General features: G+C 51.7%; 1 protein-coding gene across 1 annotated transcript in view; it reads right to left on the bottom strand.

The window, feature by feature from the left end:
- Positions 1-2,389: 2,389 nt before the first annotated feature.
- Positions 2,390-22,790, bottom strand: part of SAPCD2 (suppressor APC domain containing 2) — a 20,798-nt gene continuing 397 nt past the window's right edge. Inside the window, exons 2-7 of the mRNA XM_019541081.1 lie at positions 22,732-22,788; positions 13,462-13,595; positions 7,363-7,509; positions 6,256-6,357; positions 4,266-4,391; positions 2,390-3,839 (exon numbers count right to left, since the gene is read on the bottom strand). Of these exons, the coding sequence (XP_019396626.1) occupies positions 3,711-3,839; positions 4,266-4,391; positions 6,256-6,357; positions 7,363-7,509; positions 13,462-13,595; positions 22,732-22,788 (695 nt within the window). The 3' untranslated portion in view covers positions 2,390-3,710. The remainder of the gene's footprint in view (positions 3,840-4,265; positions 4,392-6,255; positions 6,358-7,362; positions 7,510-13,461; positions 13,596-22,731; positions 22,789-22,790) is intronic.

Raw genomic sequence — 22,790 nt, 5'->3', positions numbered from 1 at the left:
CCACATAGAGGAAAGTATTTATGTATGTATTTATTTATTATTTATTTGTTATTTATGTTACAAGCATGTATTTATATTAGCTGTTGCCTGTAATGACAGCAGGGCAGCTAGTGTTTATTGGGCTAGGTGCAGAGGTGACTCATGTCGGTATAAAGCACACTTGACTGATGGAAAGCACCTTACACACAGCTGTGCAGGTAAGGAAAAGCAGCTCCCAGCAGACAGAGGTGACCACTCCTTCCTACTTCACCTTACTACTTCCTCTATTTGCTATTCCTGTTCCCTTTCCACAGAGAAGTGGCAGGGTCTGGTGATCCTAGCTCCGCAACTTTGGTGGAAAGTTCCCTCTACCCTGTGACAGAACCAGGCCTTCCTTCACAGCTGCAGATAACTAAACTGATACGCTAGCTTAGCCCTAGTCCCAGGTAGCGGCTCAGAGCTGCTGCCAGCCTGTGCTGAGAGCAGGAGGTCTGGTGGAGGGGGGGGTCTGGCTGTTCTGCACCATCCTGAGTTGGCTTGGAACAACTCGGTCAGGATAAGCAACCCAGCAAAGCCACCTTGTCAGGATGCAGCCCCACTGATGCTTTTACAGATAAAGCCTGGAGCTTGACCTATCTTGTGCAAAGGTATCAGGGGAACTAGTGCCCTCCCATCAGCCAGGATCCCCCACCTCCTTTCCTGCAGCCTAGTACAAGCCATGTAAAGACACCCCCCTTCACGACCCACTGATTACATGCTAGCTCAGCTGTCCCGAGTCAGCTCTCACCCCAGCCAGAAACAGGGTCAGAGGCCAGGTACATCACCAGTCCTTGATTTCCATCCCCGATCCACTAGGAGCAAGGACCAATTTCTATCCCAATCCCCTCTCAAGCAGATCTGATCCTGCACACAATGAAGAAAGGCAGCCAGGAGAGCCTCACTGCACTCTCAGAAGCCAGCCTGTGCAGCCCATGCGCCATGGCAGGGCTCCCTCCTCTGGCAGGAACTAAGATTCGGTGGACAGGGTTGCTGTCCAGCAGCAAAGCAAAACCAGAGCCACAGACTCCGCGCAAACGGGTCTCAGCACCTGGGCTTGCAGAGAATAAATGCAGATCCCTCGAGATTCTTTCTGGTGTTTATTTGAAATATAAAGAAATTGTGAGCTATCAGTGTCATTCATACACACAATAAAACCTCCCCGAGGAGAGCAGCTGTTGCTACATACAGGACTGGCAGCTAGAGTCCAGGCTGTAAACATTCAAGGTGGGGACTTCCTACTGCCCATAGCAGTGGGAGGTAGGGCAGCTCTGAGAACAGAGCAGGGAGTTCAGGACAGAAGGGAAGGGGACCCCCAGAGGCTCTGGACAGCAGGGCTTGGAGATCTTAATGGGATGGCTACAGGGGAGCGGGAAGGTCCAGGGAAACCTGCTGTGTTGTAGACATGCACCAGATTCTATGTGATTAAGCGCAAAACCAGAACATTACCTTGAAACCTAAAATCCTTCCCTTCGTTGAGGTCTTCCTACAGCATCTCTGTAGACCAGGAGGCCAAGGTCTCCGAGTTCAGCTTGCTCACACAGCAGAGCCTGGTGAATGGCCAGAATAACAAAACCAGGCTTCAGTCTCACCCCCGTACCAGAAATGGGTAGGTCTGGCTCTCAAAGCCCGAGTCTCCTGCTGCTATTGTCAGGACCCTCTGGCTGAATCAGTGCTTATTGCCAGGAGCAGCTTGTGCCCAGCAACCAGAGTCCATCATGATTTTCTGTTTGCAGAGAGGCCCTTATTACTATTGCAGCAATACCCAGAACCACTTGTGGGCATTCAGGCTCCGCTGTGCTGGATGCTGGATGCTCCATGCTTTTCCCAAGAGACGGCTGTTTTTTTGGGGGCTGGGTTGTCAGGCAGGCTATAGAAAAATATGTTATGCTGCTATCTCAGCTGCAATGCCTGGAAAAAAAAAAGGTCCATCCTACATAAACTGAGATGTGGGAGGAGGGTAAAGTGGGGAAGGCATGGGGAGGTGATGGAGTGGGAATGGAGTTAGCAGCTTTATTAATGGAGACCAACTGGATTCATTGAAGACAAAGAGAGTAGCTGTAAGAGGCCTATATCTTGCAGCCTTTTTACCAAAGACTTGATCAGTTCCATGGAGGCATTGTGGAGACTGAGCAACAGGTAAGCAGCAGAGACCTGTTTCCACCTGAGCGCTGGTGAGTAAAGACTGGACCCAGTGCATGCTGACAGCCACAGGAACACAGCACCCTCTGAACTATTTTTCTCTTTCCTGCCCCCCTCCTCACCCCAGCTGTTGTAGCAGCACTTATAGTTTCATAGTTTCTAGGGACGTGAGTAGATCATCTAGTCTGACCCCCTGCCATGGCAGGAAAGAGTACTGGGGTCAAACAACTTGTACAGAAGGCAGAGGTCATATGCTAATGTTCAAGGTAAACACTTGGAGAGAAGCTGGACTTTGGAAAGGGTAGCAGCTGGGAAGATAAAAGCTCCCAGAGAGGGGAAACAGGAGATGGGCTACAGGGAAAGTCGGGCTACAATACAGCATCCTTCACTGTACTGAGAAAACAACAGAATGTGTCCAGGCCCCGTTAGGTGATTCAGTGAATGAGAAGACCATAAACATGAAATCAGATGCCATGCGTAGTGCCTGTCCCCCTTTCATAGCACCTGCTTCCCCAAACCCTACCTGCCATGTAAACATAGAAGAGGGATGTAGGTCAGAGGAGGCTGCCATGTTCAGAGGTGCAAAACAGCTATGTTTTCCCCAGCTGGGGCAGGGTTAGGAAAGGGAAGAGCCTATGTGCTTTCAGGTTTCTTAGTCCTATGGGTGCTCTAGTCTGAGGCTTCAGGAGCTCACTAATTGCTATGTCATGCTACAGATCCTAGCCTTTCATTTCAAAAATTAACTTTGACCCTTTTGGTCACAAGGAAAAACTCCACCGCTGTCCATAATGTCTGCAGGCAGCTTGAACAAGATCTCAGAGGTAGGAATTGCCTCCTTCACTCACTAGGCCAGCTGAAGTGTAAACATTGTGTAAACCCATGAGGGATGATCGTACCATGAAGAGCTGTGCCACCCACGGTTGTGAGGTCTCATTTTGATGCCACAAGCAGGCAGGGCACTGGCTGTGGGCAGAACTAGAGTATACCATCATGGGTGATCCAGCCCAGGCCTGTGGGACAACCAGGCGAGAGACTGGTAGGCAGGCAAGGATCTTGGTGCCCTCAGTGCTCAATGGAGTGTTGAATGAAAACAGTCTTCTTCCCGCAGCAATTGGTCCTGACCCAGGTCAGGCAAAGGAGCAAGGCCATCCCAGCTTCCCAGTGTGCTGCCCAACTGCAGAGGGAGGAGCACACTGAGCCTGACAATGCCCCAGGCACCCGGGGAGCAAAGCTGGAAGACTGGCAGATCTCTGGAGTTTCAGGAGCGGGAAGAATAGCAGCAGCATCATGCTGTCCAGTGCGAGTAGGAGAGTAGGTGCTACTGGCCTCTGGAGAGGCCTGTGTCAGGGTTTCTCTCTGTCAGACACAGACAGTCTGTCCAAGCGTTTTGTCAGCATCGCAATCCCTGCCAGAACTGAGGTGCTGAGGAGTGAGGAGTCTTAGACAAGAGCCATAGCCCTAGAGGGACCTGCAGGAAGCCTGGGACCCACAGAAACTCAAGTGCTGGGGCTGGGGGCTGCTTTCTGGCAGAGGGCTCAGGGGGGAGCTGGAGGCTAGATGAAGGTGGAGTCCAGCTGGCTTGTTTCATGGTTACTGCGGGCCCGTGCCTCGAAGAGCTGTTTGATCAGGGAGGATTTCTCCTGCTCCAGCTGGGTGATCCGCTCACTCTTGTCTGTCACCTCCTGTGCCAGAAGAAGAGATGAGACCTTATGAGGGCAAGGAGCCAGCTGGGGACAGCAAGCTCCTCCTGGAGTCTTGCCCAGCCCAAAACACCCCAGATGTTCAGTTCTCCTGAACCTGAGGGTGTTCCAGTTAGCCAGAAAGCAAATTTTGTGCTGGAGAGAGATGCCACAGCTGCTGCCCTGAGGAGCCCCCACACTGTCCTAGCACAGTGTGAACAGCCCCGGCTGTTGTGGGGGCTCCAAGCATCTCTGCTGCATAAGATTCCCCTCCCACCTCCACCCTTCTTAGTTTGGTTCCCATTCGCAGCCTCCCTGAGAGGGTCCCTTCCCCACAACCCCAGGTCTCTGGCTGCCCTGCCCTTGCTTTGCCCCAGCTCCTGATGTTTCTCCACTGGGGGAGGAACTTCTTATCCCACCAACACTAACCTTTGTGAGAAGCCGATTTTGCTCCTTCAGCATGTTGATGGCTTGCTGGTTCCCTGCCAAGGCAAGAGATGCTGTGGGGATAGGAGCAGCCAGTCTGTTTACCACTGATGATGGGGAATTCAGAGGCTGAAAAGGGAATGGGGAGGAGTTAATCTTTCAGTCTGTCCCCAGTAACAAGAAAGGATACAAGACTTTTCACTTGAAACTGGGAGCTCGCTTTGGAACAAAGCACAAAAGGACTGGATATAGCCACTGCTCAGAGGATGACTGATTCATCAGTGCACTGCCACTATGGAAGAGGTGAACAGGATCCCAGTATGTATCAGCTACTGCCAGTAGAGACAGGGGAGTGCCTCTATACAAGGCACAGGTGGCAGTAGGGGGGCCTAATGGGACTTAGCCCCCACAAATGTAGGATAGAAGTAGGGCCACAAGGCAGTTTGGCTGAGGGTTTCCAGCGGCTGCAGTAGTGGTGGGAAGGGAAGTCACTGCACAGCCAGTGGGGCGTGGGACTGAGCCGTGAGCAGCTTGTCCAGGGGGAACAGTTCCTGCTGCTATACCCCAGGAGGCATGGGGGCATGTGCCCCCAGATTTGCACAGGGCAAGGCAGGCTGCCATTGCAGGCTGGGGCTGGGCATGTGTCTGGGCTCTTCCCGGGGATGACTTGGAGCAGGGTGGGCACGGGAGTCCTGGGGGCTCCGTTCCCTCTGGCCCAGCAGCGCAGCCAAGGCAGGCCCCATTCCAGCCCCCAGCTTCACCCCCCTCCCCACCAAGGCAAGGAAAGGGCTGTCTGTAAATAGAGCTAGGGGAAGCAGGGAGGAGGAAGAGCTGGTAGAAGCTACAGAACTGTGGTAGCACAAAGGTGTGACCTAGCCATGTGGCAGCTTAAGCCGGACATTGGTAGAAGACTTGTCACCATCAGCAGCAAGGTTCTGGAGCAGCCCTGAAATAGGAGTAGCAGGAGCCTGGGGGGAAGGAGAGCCTTTTAGGATGGGGTTGGATCAAGCAGGGCTGCATGATATGATTACTGGCAACCACTGGGGCTGGGTTCTGCCTCAGGAGATCTCCCTTCCACCCCTGCCTTTCTTCTCCTTTCTGCTCGGGGCCACTATTCAGTCCTGCCTCCCTCTTTATACCTGCCTCCTGCAGGTAGTTCATTGCAAAGTCCTTCCCCAGCAGAGGCACTGACATTTCAGTACACACCTCAGCCAGCAGAGAGCACTGTAAGATCACTGCTAGGCCCATGCAATCTACCTGTACTTTCAGAGATTTAGAGTGCTTCAGCCTTCCCCATCTTCCACCTTCCCTGGAGCAAGGATTCTGCTTGGCTGAAAGCAGCAAGGGGAGTGCGGTCAGGGCTGCAGGAGAGGGAAGAGAAGGGAGCAGCTTGGCTCTGACAGGATGGGTGCAGATGAGTTACACCCCCACCCTTCTCTCCCAAGGTAAGGACTCCCATCTTCCAAGGGTGCCAGCAGCCCTTCCCCTCAGCTGATCTCTCCTGGGCATGCAGGGGAACGAGGCTCTGAACTCCTGCTCCGGACTGGAGCAAACAGGAATCACAGCTCATTAACTGGCATCACAGGGAACTGCCAGACTGTCATGTCAGAGGCATGTCTAGCTCAGCACCCTGGCTTTGACAGTGGCTGGTCCCAGAAAGGGGCTGGAGTCCTGCAGTACAGGATGTTTTAATTATGGACTTTGTGCCTAATTCCTTGACAGATGCTGCCAAGACGCATCGCTCTGGGACACACGGGCGCTTCATGGACTGGTTTGCAAATGCTGCTCATGTCCTGGCTTATTTGATCCAATGCTCTCCATGTGCCACCTCAGATCTCCTATCCGAAGCCCTGGGTACCCCTGTGGTCATCCATAAGCTCCTACTGCTGGTCTGATCACTCTATCCATGGAGCTTTTGGCACTGCAGTAGAGATCAATGCAGGCTGCCAGGCCTGGAACAAAGGGCCTGGGCTTATAGACACACAATGCTCACCTTCCCCGAGGTGGTAAGGAGCTCAGAAAAGCAGTGAATCACTTCCTGCAGCTTAGGTAGGAGGCGGCCCAGGTGGCTTTGGCTTCCTTCTGGGAGGAAGTCCTGAGGACAGAAACAGAACAAGCAGCCAGTCCCCAAAGGTTCCAGTTGCTGCAGCATGTGGACAGAAGGACCCTTTAGCTGTTGTAATATCTGCACATGCCCCTTATCACAGAACTGATTGCACTGGACTTGTCCCCAAAGGCCAGACTGACATGCAAAGCACGGAGGGCAGAGTGAGTCTATTTCAGCCAGTGCTGACCTCAGGCCCTGGATGGAAATGTGCTTTCCTCTAGCAAGCAGAGTGGTGTGGGTATAAAGGAGCCTCCTCTGGCTCTTACCCAGAGTTACGAAGTCACCAGGACACAAGATCTGTGAGAGCACAAAGCCCAGCCAGCTGAGCAAGGCTGCAGGAGGTGCATGTGTACATGCTTAAGAAAGAGGAGACATGGACCCTTCTTGGTTCCCATAGGGCAGCCCTGCCATGATCTGGGATGGCAGAGCTAATTGGGCTGTCCATGGACACTAGGGATATCCTGCTCTTTATTACACACTTGCTCTTACCATTGAGCTGGCTCGGGCTATGAAGTTTCACCTTGGTGGAAGCAGCACTAAGCCTCAGCAATGTTAGGGGCCAATGCTTGCACAGGGGCTGAGTGATCTTGTAATTGGCTCCCACAGGGTAGATCAAAACCAGGCAAAGCGGGGCTTCCTGTCATTTACTGGCAGGAGCTGCTCAGCTTTCATGAAATAAGAGGGGAAGATGATCTGCCCCGCTGTCTCCCATGGCTCCTTCACAAGCAAATGATCCCAGCTGCTCCGAGCCCCTCTTCAGATGTATGTCCCACACGTGCCCAGCTCCTGACTTGTGGGGCATGCTTTTTAGCACACTTGACTCAGCTGCTCCTGAAGCTGGGGCACCTGGGTGCAATCAGAGCTGAGTGTTTTTGAAAACCCCACCTCTCAGCTCCACTGGACCTTCCAAACTTGAGGCCTAACCAGATCCAGCTTCTGCCAGGCAGGGATGTGCCTTGACAAGCCAACCCCCAGAGCAAGCCCTATACTCACATTGCTGGCTTTGTTTTTGCCCAGGTATTTCTGGTGCTCTTGCACCATCTGGATCTGCTGGTGGTACCACTCCCGGACACGCTCCACCACCTCCAGCCCCTGAAGCAAGACATCCTTTTCCTGTTCCAGCTCCTTCATTTGCTTCAGCTGCAAGACAAAACCCATGTACCTTTCATGCCCCATCATTAGACCCAAAGGCCATAGATCCTATACACGTCTACCCTAGGAATAGCTTGCTCATAGCTGCTATCCCTGGAGCAGACCGATGCCAGGTGTTCAGAGAGACAGGCCCACCACTCTCTGCTCTGAAGCCATCCATGACCTAGCAGAAAGCTTGAGTCACTCCAGCTCATGGGTCCAGCTCAAAGCCATGTCAAACAGAGTGAAGCTTTGTCCAGGAGCTGGTTCTAGCCATGGCATAAACAGGAATTCAGCTGTGCACTACATAGATGCCTCGTCTGTCTTGAAAGGTGGCTCCATCCTCTTCTTGAGGAAATATCTGGATGCGACTTATCTAGACTCATTTATGTGCTCAAACTCAATGGGTGTGTCTACACATGCATATTCATGTGCAGCAATAAACTCTGGTGCATATTGTGCCAGAATGTACTGCTCCTGGGCACTGTGTTTACGTGTCCATCTGGGACTGCAGCACATCGAGCCTAGTTGGAGAAGCCCTGGCTGGCAGAAGGCCCGGGGGGCCAGCCTGCCAGCTCAATGCACTGTGGAGGGGCTGGCTGGGGCAAGAGGGCGCTTCAGTGTGGGGCTAGCTGACAGGCAGCTCCTGCACTAAAGCAGACTTGTGCCCCAGCCAGCTCCATCAGCATTTACATGTGTGCTGCTACAGAGTAAAAGACTCTGCTGTAGGATAATACTTGTATTTACAGGTACTAATCTGCGGCAGAGTTTTTGGTTTACTCCAGCTTAATAGCCCTGTATGTGTAGATGCCGAGATGCATCTTGTGGAGCTAATTAGACAACTCAGCAGTAAACATCGCATGTAGATGCGCCTAGTGTGGCCTTTTTACCACACTTACGTTTCAGTGACCTACCAGTCCAGCCTAATGCAACAGGAGGCCCTGTGATTGCTACAGACCTGGCAGAAGCTGGCCCACCAGAGAGCATGCTCTTTCAGTGAGGGCTTTCCCACAGCAGATCCTTGCCATATAAGGAACAGGTTTCTCCCCCTGGTTCATTCAGACGCATGTCACACAAGCATGGGAGAATCATGACAGCTCTCTTCCTCTACCCTGGATTGAGATCCCAGCTCTACAGCCCAAGGAGCCACAGCAGGATATCAACCCCCCACTTCTGCCTTAGGAATAGAGGCAAGAATTCCCCTTATCACTTTGCTGAAACCTGCTATTTAACCTCCAAGGGGCTGTGCTCTGATTTCAGACAGTCTATTGCTGGAGGCTACAATTTTACAGAGATGCTTAGGGGAATTAGGTGCCCAGATCCTGATGAAATTCAATGGGCTCTGTTGGCAATCCCAGCCCCTACTAATTTAACTCAGCATTTTCTAACTCTTGCTGCCTAACTGTAGGCAGCACACTCCCACTTAACATGAATGTTACAGGCTCACACCAACATGCTGAAGGTGTATGATCTTCCAGGAACACTTGAGCGAAACACACATGCTAAAAACTTAAAAAACAGGGTTACATTGGCCCCTCTCATATCAGAAGCTCAGAACCATCATCACCTTAACTCTGAGTTGCAGTCAAATAGTCTCAAAACAGAGCAGAAAACATTGCACAGGCTGGACATTGCACATATGCACATACAAGAGCCAGACTTCAGGTGGTTGCCTAGTGACTTTGGACCTTTGGGATGAAGTCAGTCACTTAAGGTTGATGGTGCCATGGACATTGTTGACTTGGACCTGCCATGGACAGAGAAGAGTCCTAACCTCTGGAGAATGCAGAAACAGGAGGCCCACCGTGGTCCACAGCATCATTGAGATAGGACCCAGCCCTGCGTCAATGATCTTTGTCCCCAGGTACAATGAAAAATCTTGGCAGCAAAATGGCTGGAGCAAATATTTAGCAAGACAAACTTTGGGTGTAGCTCAGGGGTGGGTATAAAGCAGCTCTGTGCTGCCCAGAGGCTGCAAGTAGGTCACCAGCTTTAATCATGATGAAAAGGAAAAGAGTAATCCCTAGAGTCACCCAGGGAGGAGACATCACCCGGGGAGATATCAGCCACCCGGACAGATGGGGCTCAGGTGCATGCATCTGCAACAAGGAAGAAGAGACCCAAAGTGTGAGGATGAAAATGGGATACAAAGAACAAGCACCCTAGAAACCAAAAGGTTGTAGATCTCCCTGACAAGATACAATGCCAAGGTATTGTATGGCTCAGTGCTGTTATTTAAGCACCAGCAGCTTGGTGTTGCTCCACTCTGGCTTTTGTTCTCCTGGCAGGGACAAGACATCAAATCTGGGGGAGTGTGATAACTCCCTCCCAAGCCAATTCCTAGAGACACCAGAAGGACTGAGGCCTGCAATAGGAGAGGAGATGGCTCTCCAGATAAAACCCAGGCATTTCCACCATCCCCTTACGCTCCAAGCACTCCAGAAGGACAAAAACATACATAATGGTAGAGGAAACTACATGAGATTCTCCCCTGACATCCTTCCTTGGAGAGGGACAGGCAGGAGGGTTTCTGAACATCATGTGCTTCATTCCCAAGGGGTTGTAGCCTAGTCCCACAGTCAGCCCAAGGGTCCTGTCCCTCATCCCAGGACCTGGACCGCTAGTGCCAACTCTGGGAGCCCAAGCCCTTGGGCTGTTCTTCAACCCTCATGTGAACTCATCATGACAGCAAGTGGCCCAGGGACACCTGCACGTGGAGACAGAGCCAGCTCTCGAGCTTGTCAGTGAGGCTTCGGTGTGGAGCCCTCAGGACACCTCTCTGACACCACACACAAACAACTTAGAGACTACGCAGGGCTCAGCTCACAGTACCAAAGGCAACAGATTCACACACCACACCTGACTCCTTAAAAGAAGGGCAAACTGGAGGGTGACCAGCCAAGCCACTGCTTCATGCAGCCTGCCAGGGATACCTCCCCAGAACACCCCACTGCCACCCATTCTAGCCCTATACACAGCCCTCCAGAGCTGCAGAGCAGCCAAGCTGACCCAGTCTCTCTCCTTCCACTTTCCACAACTCCGTCTGCAATGCCAGACGGACAGAAGGACAGCTTGGGACATACCCACAGAAAAAACTGCAGGGCCTTGGCACTGCACTGGCTGCTGCTCAGAGGCACAAGGAGGGTGCTGCATGTTGCAAGGATGCCCACCCAGCTCCGGCCGCAGCTCTTGGCAGAATGCTCCGCCATGGTCCCTCTGGGCCTGGCCCAGCTAGCTACCCTGGTGACCAGAGGACAAGACAGCATCCTGCCTGCTGGTGGGACAATGCTGTCTCCGCGCTGTGGGAGGAAGGGGCATGCCAGCAGTGGGTCACAGCTGTTGGAGGAGGCGTTTTCCAGGATGGGAGGAAGAAGAGTGGCCCCTTTCCACTTGAATGGGAAGGGCAGGACTTGGGGAGGTTGCCACCAGGTTGCTCATGAATAAATTTACCATCTTGTAAAAATCTTCATCCCAGCTGCAGAGAAACCATAGGGGAACAGGCCGATCAATGGGCTAAGTAAAAAACGTGATAGCCAGACGCTCACTGTCCTGGCTCCCACCCTGCCAGAGCCTCTGCATTGCCTGTGGGAGAGGGGCAGATCCTAACCCCCTCCTCTCCCCAGCTCATGGATACCACTGGGGTGGGCAGGCTCAGGGCACACTTCAGCATCCAGCACTTTCTGCCCAAATACAGAAGCATTCCCTGGAGGGGCTGATCTGGTTTTAGGCTGATCAGCAAGAACAGTCACTCCACCACCCCTGCCCAAGGAAGGTGAAGCTAGTGGTTACAGCAGCAGCCAGTCAGGGAAGAGCCAGGATCAATTCCTGCTCCATTTCCCCGATCAGCAGCAAGTGCAATCTCAGGCAAATCGTTTGGCAACTCTGTGCAGAGATCCCCACCTCCCAGTGGTCATGCGAGGATAAGTGTGTTTGGATGGCAGGGCACTCGGTTCCTACAGTGAGAGGGGCTCAGGAGTACCACAAGATGGGTCTCTCAAGGCATTGTCACCACTGCCACTGCCAGTTTGCCAAGGGGGAAACCAAGGCACAGAGAAGCAAAGGCAAATGATTTGCTCAGAGCCACGAACTGAACCCTGGTCTCCCCAGTCCAGTACCTTAACCCCAACCCACCCTGCCTCCCTCCTCTACCTCATGCACCAGTGACAGGGACCCACAGGGCTGGTCCCAGTATTGGAGAGCTGTGCGGACACTGGAGCTCCCCCTGGCCCATGGGTCCCTCAGCAAAGAACCCCCAGCTCAAATGCGGTGACACCAAGTGTCCAGTCAAGCTGCACTGAGGCAGAGCCCTCATCCCACAGCCTCCCTAGGGCACAAGCCTCCTCTAGTGACATTCACTCAGCACTGCTGCAGCACAAGCACATGAGTGCCGCATTCAGGCCTGCACAAAACCCTACCCCCCCACCATACACAGCCTGGCCAGCAAGCAGTGTCATGCAGCCAGAAGCTGATGCACCAACCTACTTAATGCTACACAAAGGCACCCCACGCGCTCCATCAGCTCCACTCAGATCAGCGCTGGGAGACTCAGTTGTATGCAGGATCCCAGAGAGAGGCAGGAGACTGCACTGCAGATAACAGTGCAGCCTACCCAAAGGGAGGATTTGCAGGCTTGCTAGGTGCATTCACCCTGGGCAAGGGAAGCAAGCCGATAGTGGCCATAGTGTCCTGCTACGTGGCAAGACTCCTGTATGTGACAGCTGTCTAGAGGCAGATATCCCACCCCAGTAAATAGAAGCAGACTCCCCAGTCCTGTGCTCACCAGCGCCAAGCAAATTAAAACAGAGCAGCAAGTTTGTTTGATGCTGCTGGGAGAAGAGCTTAAAGAATTTGTGCCAGTTGGTGATCAGACATAATGGAGCCTTGCTTTGCCATGTTCTGTTCCCTGCCTGTTATGCCTGGTAACTGATACAGAAGGTGGCAGAGGGGATGCTGTATAGGGGAGATTCTCCACCACTCACCTACAGATATTGCAATGCAAAGAGACAGAACAGAGGATGTGCCCCTCTCATGTTTAAAGCCCTGATCCAGCAATAGCCTGAGCCCTGGCAGAACTCTGGACTTGCACAGAGCACAGCTGACTTCAGTGATGTTGTATCTGGACCCTCCATCATTGAGAGCATACTGGGGGGCAGCAGCACAAATTCTGCCCCCTTACCACTCCAGAGCATTAGACGCTGGTGGTACCATAGGCCACCACAAGCCCAGAAGGGCAAACTTAAACCTGACCAAGTTTAGAGTGCTGCAGGAGAGGAGAAACCTTGCAAGCAGCTCCGCTGCACATCAGCACATATTAAAAGATTTCTCATTACAAAGCAGGAGCAAGATCTGACCATTAGGTGAGATAGCCTAGAGATCAAGCTACCCAAAAAGTAGTTCAGCTATGAAGTTTCAGGGGTGGACCACAAATGAGATGGCAAAGAACCATCACCTACACAACAGGGGACATCTGGGAAGAGAGAACAGGTTTCCCTTAGGGTGGCAGGGATGAGCCTGGGCAGGAATGGATTGGGGGGGAGGGGAGGAGGGGTGCACTGATGCATTTACACCCCCTTTCAATCACTGCTTCACCTAAAGTTTAAAACCAACAACCTGTTTTTTCAGTGGTCTTGATGCTCCACCAATCAAGCTATTCTTTGCCCTGCAACTCTGCTGCCTGTTAGCCACTCCTGGGAATTAAGCCCCTATTTCATAACCCTACAGATTGTTTTTAACTCATTCCAATTAAAATATATTTGTTTTTACTTCAATCTTAAACTGAATAATATAGCCCTAGGCCCCTATCAGTTTATAAAAGCTTCTAGTTTATTTTTAACAGGACAAAAATGGGTTGTGTTATATGGGATGATGCACCTCACCATCTTCCCCCTCTTTTCAAAATTCTAGGCCTGCCTACGAGCCGGGGTAGGTGGATGGGTATCCAGGACAGGACAGTGCCCCTACCATGCTGTAATCCACACCATTGGTGATGGTGTGTCTCCGGTGTTCACCGCGTCCTCTCTGGTGTCGTCGAGCATCTGCCACCCCCACATTGTTGCTCTCGCTGTGGGACTGTCCTATAGGCTTTGCATCGGCACCTGCAACACAGGAATCAACACTGTATCAGCCAGGTACCAAGACTTCACCATATCTGTGGGGACCCTCTAGTAACTAGTGAGAGGGGCTGAGTAAGACAGATACTGCTTTCACTCCAAGACAGTGTGCAGACTAGGTTTCTCACAACTGCTCACTGGGCTGAGGTCTCTGGCAAGCTCGTGCTCATAAATGTTGGGCTGGGTCACACATCAGCCTCTTCATTCAGGGACTTGCAAGATCTCATGGAATTATGAGCTGAAAGCCCAGACCCATCAGCAATTTGATTAGTGACAAAAGCCTCTCCCTATATGTCAGAGGAAGCAGAATGCACACTCTGCATTTGCTAAAGAGTGTGCAGGGGAGAGGGAAGAGGGAAGCAAGTCAGCAGCACTTCTGGGTTGACCAACTGAAGTGGCTGGTCCCAAGAGCAAAGTGTGGCAGTGGGACGAAGAGGAAGAGCATGCCCACCAGCTTGCTGCAGGGAAAAGGAGCAGAGGCCTTATGTCACCACCAGTAACCTGCTCTTCAGCACATGTGCAAATGCCAAGTCATGTCCTTCCAGGCACCAAGGCATACTTGGCCCTGGCACCAATTACAGAAGCAGCCATGGGGAGATCAGATGCCAGCAACTCCCACCAGCCAGAAACTGAACCTTGGGCTGCCTACTCTCCCTAGCCAACACCAGTCAGCCAACAGCCCCACTGCAGGTGGCACCCTAAAAGTATCTGGTCAGCTGCAGGGGCTGGGTGCAGCCAGGGCGATCAGAGCTCCATCCCCACCTGACACAGACCCCTTCACCACCTCTAAACTGCTAGCAGCTTGAAGCCAGTCCTCCTGGCACCATGCAGGCACACAACACCTCTGCTCACACCCATTGCTGGGCAGCCAGGTTAGACAGCCCTGGTCCCTTTGCTGAGTAGCCATTATCTGCTACCACACAAGTGACCTGCAGTACAAGTTGGAGGTCTGGTCAGAGCTGAGATGCTTTGCTCTGTGTGTCCTGCTTTGACACAGCTCCTCCCGGCATGGTGAAGGGTCTTGTTTTTCTGCAGTAGGTGATTTCAGGAAGGAAGAGCCCTGCATTCTGTTTAGATGCTGCTTCAGGCTGGCCACAAAGGACAAAACCCTCCAGAGACCAGGGGCTGCCTTCACACTGCCCTCAGCAGCCCCCAACCTTGCGCTAAGTCGAGTAGGTAGGGATGCAGGGTGGGTTCATGGCAAATGGCTTTGGGACAGACTTGGAAGGGAAATTCGAAAGGACGGGTAGTGGGACTGGGTAGAGCTGGTGCACTGAGATCGTCCCATCAAGGATTGTCTGGTTGGCTATACATGTGAGACTGGCAAAGCTTCACAGTTTGTAACAGACTTTCAGTAAAGCCACCCTTAATGAAAAAAAAATCATGAGACTCCTGATTTCCAAGTCAAATTAACTCTGACTCGTGGTCTCCTGTTGGAGAGATCAAATTTCAGGATTTTTTTCTTCTGGCGCATGTACAGAGTGCCAAGCTGGTAAATCCGTGGAGTGGAAGATGGAGGCCCCCACAGTGACGGAGGGAGTGTGGCAGGGACTGGGGTGAATGGGGCAAAGGCAGGCTGCCTGCTACAGGCTGGGGCTCTGCACTCCGCTGCTTTTGCCCCAGGAATCATGTGCATGAACACTTCAAAAATAGCATCTCATGATTTACATCCCAATTCTCATGATTTTTGACATTGTAGGATTGGCAATACTGGACTTGGGTGCTGGTCTCCAGTATAGGGCAGGCTGTTTCCAGGCGCTGTTTAACGAGACCCAACTAGACTATTATCTGAGTAGACTCTGCATGCCAGGCTCTGTCTGTGGCCCCCAGGCCAGCAGCTGCCTTGTGTCACCTTCCCCCTTCACCATCTCCATTCCTTCCTCTGCCAACTGCAGTGCTTACTGCTGTGATGGGGTTATTGTCCAAGAGGCAGATGCCTCCTCCCAGCCCTGGCTCCAGAGGGCTGCAGTGCCATCCCCAGCCCATCCAGAGCAATCCAAGCTACCCCAAGGTTGCTTTGCAAGAGCCTGGGCAGCCTGTGTGTCACTGATAGGACCAGGGAGCAGACTGCAGAGACTGGCTCCTACTCCGAGAGCCTGGAGGCAACCATCCCAATGGGCTTCCTTCTGAGGTGGAGAGGGCCATAAAGTTTAAGCCAGGGGATTTTAGAGTTTGCTTATTTCCCCCCCCCGGCCCTGCAGTAGAACTAGTGCCTAAAGGCAGTGATCATGATCAATCAACCCAGCTCCTCTTTTGCCAGCGAGAGCTCTGCATTGCTCCTTCCCCACTTCGCCATCACCTCCTCCTATGGACACTTCCCAAAGCTCTGTATTCCCCATCCACTTCTGCTGCTTGTCTTGCCCATGTGAACAGAGCAGATCCCGAATCCAGGGCAGGGCTTTCCTGTCTTCGTGGACACTGGCTGCAGGACCAGGAAACAGTAGCAGGGGGAAGCTGGTCATGCCTGCAACAAGCTAAGGAAGCAGTTTGGGGCAGCTGGAGAAGAAGCTCCACCCTTGACTTCCAACTATGCCCCCAAGGGCCAAAACCCAGTCTCACATCCAGCTCCTGTTCAGTGCTGGAGTTCAACTAGCTCTCTAGGTGCCTCTGGGGCATTAACTAGTCTCCGACGAGCCCGTACACTTTGGTTAAACTTGTGCCAATGGATGTAAAAAGCTGACAGTGCCAGACAGAGAAGGACACAGCAAACAGGATCTATGGACAGTGCCGCCAGCTGATTTGCCATTGTGATCCTGACTCAGGACACAATCTGCTGCAGCTATCATGTGCTGAGCAGAGAGCGATGATCATGCACAACAGGAATGTTGGGCTGCCTGAGCAATAAAAAAGTAAGGTGGGGACTGAGCCAAGATACCTCAGCTGATTTAATCTGGAGCCCGCTGCGTGAACCCAGGTTACCAGAAGGAGAGGGAATGGCTGCTGAATCATTAGCTATTGTACCACTGTGATGCTTGATCTGTGCTGTACAGTTCTGCCAGCAGAGCTGTGTCAGCTTGAAGCGTGACAAAGACTGCTCCCCCTGCCAATACGGCTGTGTTGGCAGGGTCTCCTGGCACAGAAGCAGCCATGCTGACAAAGGGGTAATTTAGTCCCTTGGTTTCATTGTTTAAGGATGTGGTGTAGCCAGCCACTGCTCCTTCTTACCAACAATATCCTGAGGGATACCCAGCATGGGTTTGTTGCGGGTAGGTCTTGCTTGACCAATCTCATTTCCTTCTACAACCAGGTGACCTATCACCTGAACAAGGGAGAAGAGATTGATGTCATATATCTTGACTTCAAAAAAGCCTTTGATCTGGTATCCCATGATCATCTCTTGGCAGAACTGCCCAATTGTGGCCTTGGGTCCATCACGATCCGCTGGCTGGGAAACTGGCTCAGTAGTCGGACCCAGAGGGTGGTTGATGGAAGTCAATCGTCATGGTGCTCTGTGACCAGTGGGGTTCCCCAAGGCTCTGTCCTTGGACCTATTTTCTTCAACATCTTTATTAATGATGTGGACACTGGAGTCAGAAGTGGACTGGCCAAGTTCACCGACGACACCAAACTTTGGGGCAAAGCATCCACACCTGAGGACAGGAGGGTAATCCAGGCGGACAGGCTCAGCAAACGGGCGGACAAGAACCTGATGGCGTTCAACACTGAAAATGCAGGGTTCTCCACCTTGGGAGGAAAAACCTGCAGCATGCTTATAGGTTCAGCAGTGCTACGCTGATTAGCACTACAGACGAAAGGGACTTGGGGGTCATGGTTGACCACAAGATGAATACGAGCCTGCAGTGTAATGCTGTGGCTAGTAAAGTGAGCAAAACGCTGGCTTGCATCCATAGATGCTTCTCAAGCAAATCCCGGGACGTCATTCTCCTCTTGTACTCGGCCTTGGTGAGGCCGCAGCTGGAGTACTGCATCCAGTTTTGGGCTCCACAATTCAAAAAGGCTGTGGAGAAGCTTGAGAGGATGCAGAGGAGAGCCACATGCATGATCAGAGGTCAGGAAAACAGACCTTACGATGAGAGGCTGAGAGCAATGGAGCTATTCAGCCTGGAAAAGCGCAGGCTCAGGGGTGATCTGGTGGCTACCTATAAGTTTATCAGGGGTGCTTATCAGGATCTGGGGGAACATCTGTTCACCAGAGCGCCCCAAGGAATGACAAGATCGAATGGCCAAACTCCACTGTGACTGATTCAGGCTGGACATAAGAAAGGACTTCTTCACTGTCCGAGCCCCCAAGGTTTGGAACAGACTGCTGCCAGAGGCGGTTCAAGCACCTGCTCTGAATGCCTTTAAGACACATTTCGTTGCTTATCTTGCTGGGATTCTATGATCCCAGCTGACCTCCTGCCCCTGCGGCAGGGGGCTGGACTCGATGATTTTCCAAGGTCCCTTCCAGTCCTAATGTCTATGAAAGCTATGAAACACATGATGCTTCCACTGGAGGGCTCTGTGATGTAGAGAAGCCCGCAGCATCTCCAAGAGAGAAAACACAGTCTTTGGAAAGCTTTATCAGCCTGTTATACCAGCTGCCTTTGGCTTGCAATGGCTGTGTCTACACAAGGAGAGCCTTACTGCAAAGAAATATTGGTAGGGTATACCTACAAAGCCAGGGGGACACAGCTTTGCTGAGAGCACTACTGTAAAGTCACAGATAAAGTCACATAGGGGAGCCCTGTGGGCTGCAAAGGAGAAGTGGGCTAGTAAGAGGCAGGTGCTCTTGCTACCTGTAATTAGGGTTTACGGTAGCTCCAGGGACGATGGAGAGCAAAGAACCTGGAAAAGCCTGCATCTTAATCCCACCTGAGCCTCTTACGCACTGGACAGCCTCCAACAAAAAACAACTGACCCCCGTGCCCCCAACTAATCCAGATGAAAGCCAGAAGATAAAGCAATCAGCCGGCTGACAACCAGATGCTGCACTGAGGCCAGATTGCCCTGGGGGTACAGAACCCAATCAGCAGCAGGTGCAGATGGAAGAGACCCTATTCAGGCATCAAGCCCCTTCCCCGGTGAGGTACTGCTGCTCGCTACAGAGCATCTGCCACTGCCTTAACCATATGGAGTGGAGACCAGGCCACAGATCGATGGCCCAACACTGCTGGGGCCAGATGGCTCATGGCAGTTTCATACCTAAGCTGCCAGGCAATTAGGAAGTGAACTGCTTGGGGAGAGACCCTAGCAATTGGCTATGCAATAAGACTTAACACAGGACACCCTCCCATTTAACTGGCTCCCCTTCTCCTGGGCACTCAAGAAGACATCAAAGAGAAGGTTTAGCACAGCAAAAAGAACACCTTGCAAGTAATGAGCTGGGGAAAGTAAAGGCTGGGCCAGTAGTTGGGGCACCAGTATGAACTCAGCCAATATGGGTTCAGGTCCCTACTCTGCCACAGATTCCCCATGACTTTGGTCACATCTCTTAGACTTTCTGTGGCTCAAGCTCTCTGCCTGTAAATGGGGTGCTGGAGAAACACTGATGACTGCTGACCCAAGGGCACAGATACTTGTGCTACATGCCCCTACTTGGAGCTTTTCCTTCAGACAAATGAAAGGGACTTCATACCATACACAAGTAGGAAGGTCCAGGGGCTGGTACATGACAGGCCACATCACCCAGGTAAATCCTTTCATTTAAACTCTGTTTAATGCAGATGATGTTAAGGGAACTATTAATCCCTTGGCACAGCTCAAGTTATTTCCAGACCAGCTCACCGGATACTATTTAAGGACCCATAAGGTCTGGGATTTTCTATTTTATTAGAACCCACAAGTGCTGGGCATGGCAATGACAAGAGCTTGTGGCAATACTTAGCACTAATCTGTAGCATGAATGGTTTCTAGTATGGGAAAGTATCACTGCCTTTATTTTAGATATGAGGAAAAGAAAGCACCTACAAGCTAAATGATTGGCCCAGTAGAAGAGACAGGACTATAACCTGCATCTCTTGACTCCTATTCCTATATCTTGTCTTTAAAATTCGTCTCCATGAGCTCCCTTATCTTCAAAACATGGCACCAGCAAACCCAGCCCTTTTCCACAAGTCAGAACACTCAGCCCCTTGCTAAGCAATCACTCTCCAGGTACACCGGTAGTCTCTATTCGAGTATTCAAAAGGCAGCTTCCCATTCTTGGCCAGACTTTTATACCAGCTGCTTTGTATCAGCGCGGGCTCAGAATCACCTTCAGAGCAAAGGCCGTAATCTCACTAGAAGTCGAGAGGACTCAGTAGAAGGTGCTCTTTGAGGCAAGATCGCCGGCACTGGGCACGGACTCCCACTCCTAGCTGTTGAACTGCGGCACCCAATTCTGAAGAATTCCCGCCCCCACCCCTTTCTACCATGCATCAAATCCAGTTTTGTCAGCTGAATTCCTGCCTGGCTGTTTTGTGACAGGCAGTGGGGAATTGTCCAGCAAACTGATTAGAGGCTTAAAACCTCCCTTGTATAGACTGTCACTGGCTCCACAGTGAAAGGGCTAGGATTGCAACAGGATGCTTTCCTGCAAAAGGGCCTCCTGTATGCACTTGGCATAGCATGGATCAGCCAGGCTTCTGTTTGTATTTGGACTCCATCACACCTCTGCTCCAGTCCCAGATATCGCCTCCAACCTGGCAAGCACAAAATGAATGGGCACTCAGGGAGTTTTCCAGACACCCGTACTACCAGCCAGAGGACTAAACACACAGTAAAAGCCAGTTCTAAACTCACTAGTGAGATTCAGAAGCGATTCTTCCAAAAGTACTTTGCCAGCTCAGTCTTTCTGCTACCCTACCTGGCGAAGGGGTGCACGTGCAGGTGGGTGGGGAAGGCATCCTTGTTATTCTAACCCCTCCTTGACTATTGCAAGGAGAGGGGAGATCTCCATCATTCTCTGCCTCCCGACTCGGTATTTTTTGCTCCTATCAACACGAACTGGGGAGAGCCAAGTTCAGCTCAAAGCCAAATCAGTGTGAAATCAACATGGTTCTTGTCAGGTTCGTGCTGTCCCGCAGAGGTGGAACTAACCGGAGTCTTGTCAATTTAATTCTGCTTTTCCTTGGAGAAACTGGGGACGTGGTTAGAGGCCCTAAGAATACACACTCCAGTCATCTCAACCTCCTCAGAGCATAAGCACAACATCCTTTGCAATCAAAACAAGGGCTGTGCAAAGAATATGAAAGCTTAAATTCTGCAAAAGTTGATGCTTCGTCCCTCTTAAAAAAAGCTTCCCAGCTGCTGATGACAGCTACTAACTATATGGAGTTTTTAGATGTTATGTTCAGGGTCATTTCCGTGATGAAGCAACTGGCTCTCATCATAGATCCTCTCAATACATGTGAAAACCCAGATCATACAGGATCCAAAATGGAAGCAAAGTGGAGCGCAGAGCACCGCAATTAGGAGGTGAGATTGTGTGTCCACTACACAGAAAAAAAAGTGGAAGCAAACAGGGCCAAACACCTGCATCATCAAGAAGATAAAGGAACTAAGCAAGTTGCAAGGAATCGCTCAACATGATGTATATTGAGCTCTTACATAGCACTTCCTCAGCAGACGTCGAGGCACTTTGCAACAGGTGCTCTGCAACACTACTTCCATGGCCAGGGGGGAACTAAACCCCAAAGCCCCTACTCCAATTTCAGTGCACAAATGACCAGCGGATTTAATCCCTCTTCTTGCCACATTTTCTCTCTGCATGAGGTTCTGAATTTCCCCTCTTCCACATAGTCCTGCACTGAATTCCAGAGAGAAGTTTCATGAGGAAAACACTCTCATCTTAGGCTCCCAGCCTGTTTTGACCGCTCTCTAATAAAAGAACTGCACAATTTGGAGCTTGGTTCTTCTCTTTGGTAGGCAGTTAGAAGAAAACAAGCTGGAAGGAAAACCTCTCATCACCCAGAGAGGGTCTTTTATACTTTCTGGCTGGTGGTAGCCTCTTTCAGAGACATGTTATTGGGGTAAATGATTGGATCTCGTATAACAATTTCTATGTTCCTAAAAATAAGGGTAACGAAAGTGATTGACCTGCAAGTCAGAACAGAGCACTTCTCAAACTATAATACGCAGGCAATGGAGCAGCGATTGCTCTACGCATCACCCAGCTGTTAACCACATTAAAAGACAACTAAACATATGTGGAATACCTACCTAGTGTTACTTCTCCATTTAAGCAATTTATTATGGGAAGGTACATATCTCACTGATGTAAAGGTTGGCATTATCACGACATTTGCTAGCAAATTTATTTCTGCAATTCATTCGGTTAAAGCAGTTTCCAGCCTCCCACAGATGCAGAGAACAGAACGATCAGCACTCCAAACCCTGAGGGTGATGTCATGCAACACCACCCTAGGCAACAGGACAACTGTGGGCATGTTCATGTTAAGTCCCCAACACTTCTTGTCATCACTGGAACAGACATGTCAACACAAGGAGGAACATGGTGCCAGTGATTAACTGGGAGCTGAAAATCTGTGTGAAGTCTATACTGTTTAAGACAAGTGTCCAGGGACTTCTGTGAGCTTCATTTGCACCAGGCACAGACAGAGAGCACGCATTGTCCAAGCCAGAGAGAGAAACAAGCCCACACTGCCTGAAAACCAAACTGGCAGCGTGCAGCCAGACACGTCCTGGCTTCATAACACCCTCTAGCTACAGCAGTCCAGTGGCCACTGCCTCCTAATGATTTAAGACCAAGAAATCACTGCTGCAGCACCTGCCTAAATCCCACAGAAGTTTCCTCGCCACAAACAGCATCTGGAAACAAAACCAGAGGGGGCTGATCCCACAGTCAGATCGGAGCTGGGCAGGAAACCCTCCAAACTGAAGTCTTCCCAAAAGGCACCTGGGGCTGCTGGAGGAAGTAAAGCAACTTCACCCACTAACCTGCCCCGGATGGGACGGCCGACTCCAGAGGGGCACGGGGAATCCAGCCTAAATTCAAGACTGCCGCTTGGCAGCTTGTCCGACCCACCCGGGCGCCGCAGGCTGGCTGCACGAGCCCTGCCGGGGAAGCCTGGCCCCAGCCCTGCCCGGCTGGGGAACCAGCTCGGTCCCAAAGGGCAGAGCGAGGGGTCCGCCCCGGAGCCAGGCGGCGAAGCAGAGGCGAGACCCGCGGGGCACTCACCTGCGGCCCTGCCCTGGCTCTGCTCCGGCTCGCGGGGCCCCGCGCTGCGCCCCCGGCGC

This window comes from Crocodylus porosus, unplaced genomic scaffold, assembly GCF_001723895.1.
Source record: "Crocodylus porosus isolate Cpor-Errol unplaced genomic scaffold, CroPor_comp1, whole genome shotgun sequence".
Classification (NCBI taxonomy): domain Eukaryota; kingdom Metazoa; phylum Chordata; order Crocodylia; family Crocodylidae; genus Crocodylus; species Crocodylus porosus.
Note: the sequence above shows the minus strand (reverse complement) of the source record. Positions and strands in the feature narration are given on the sequence as shown.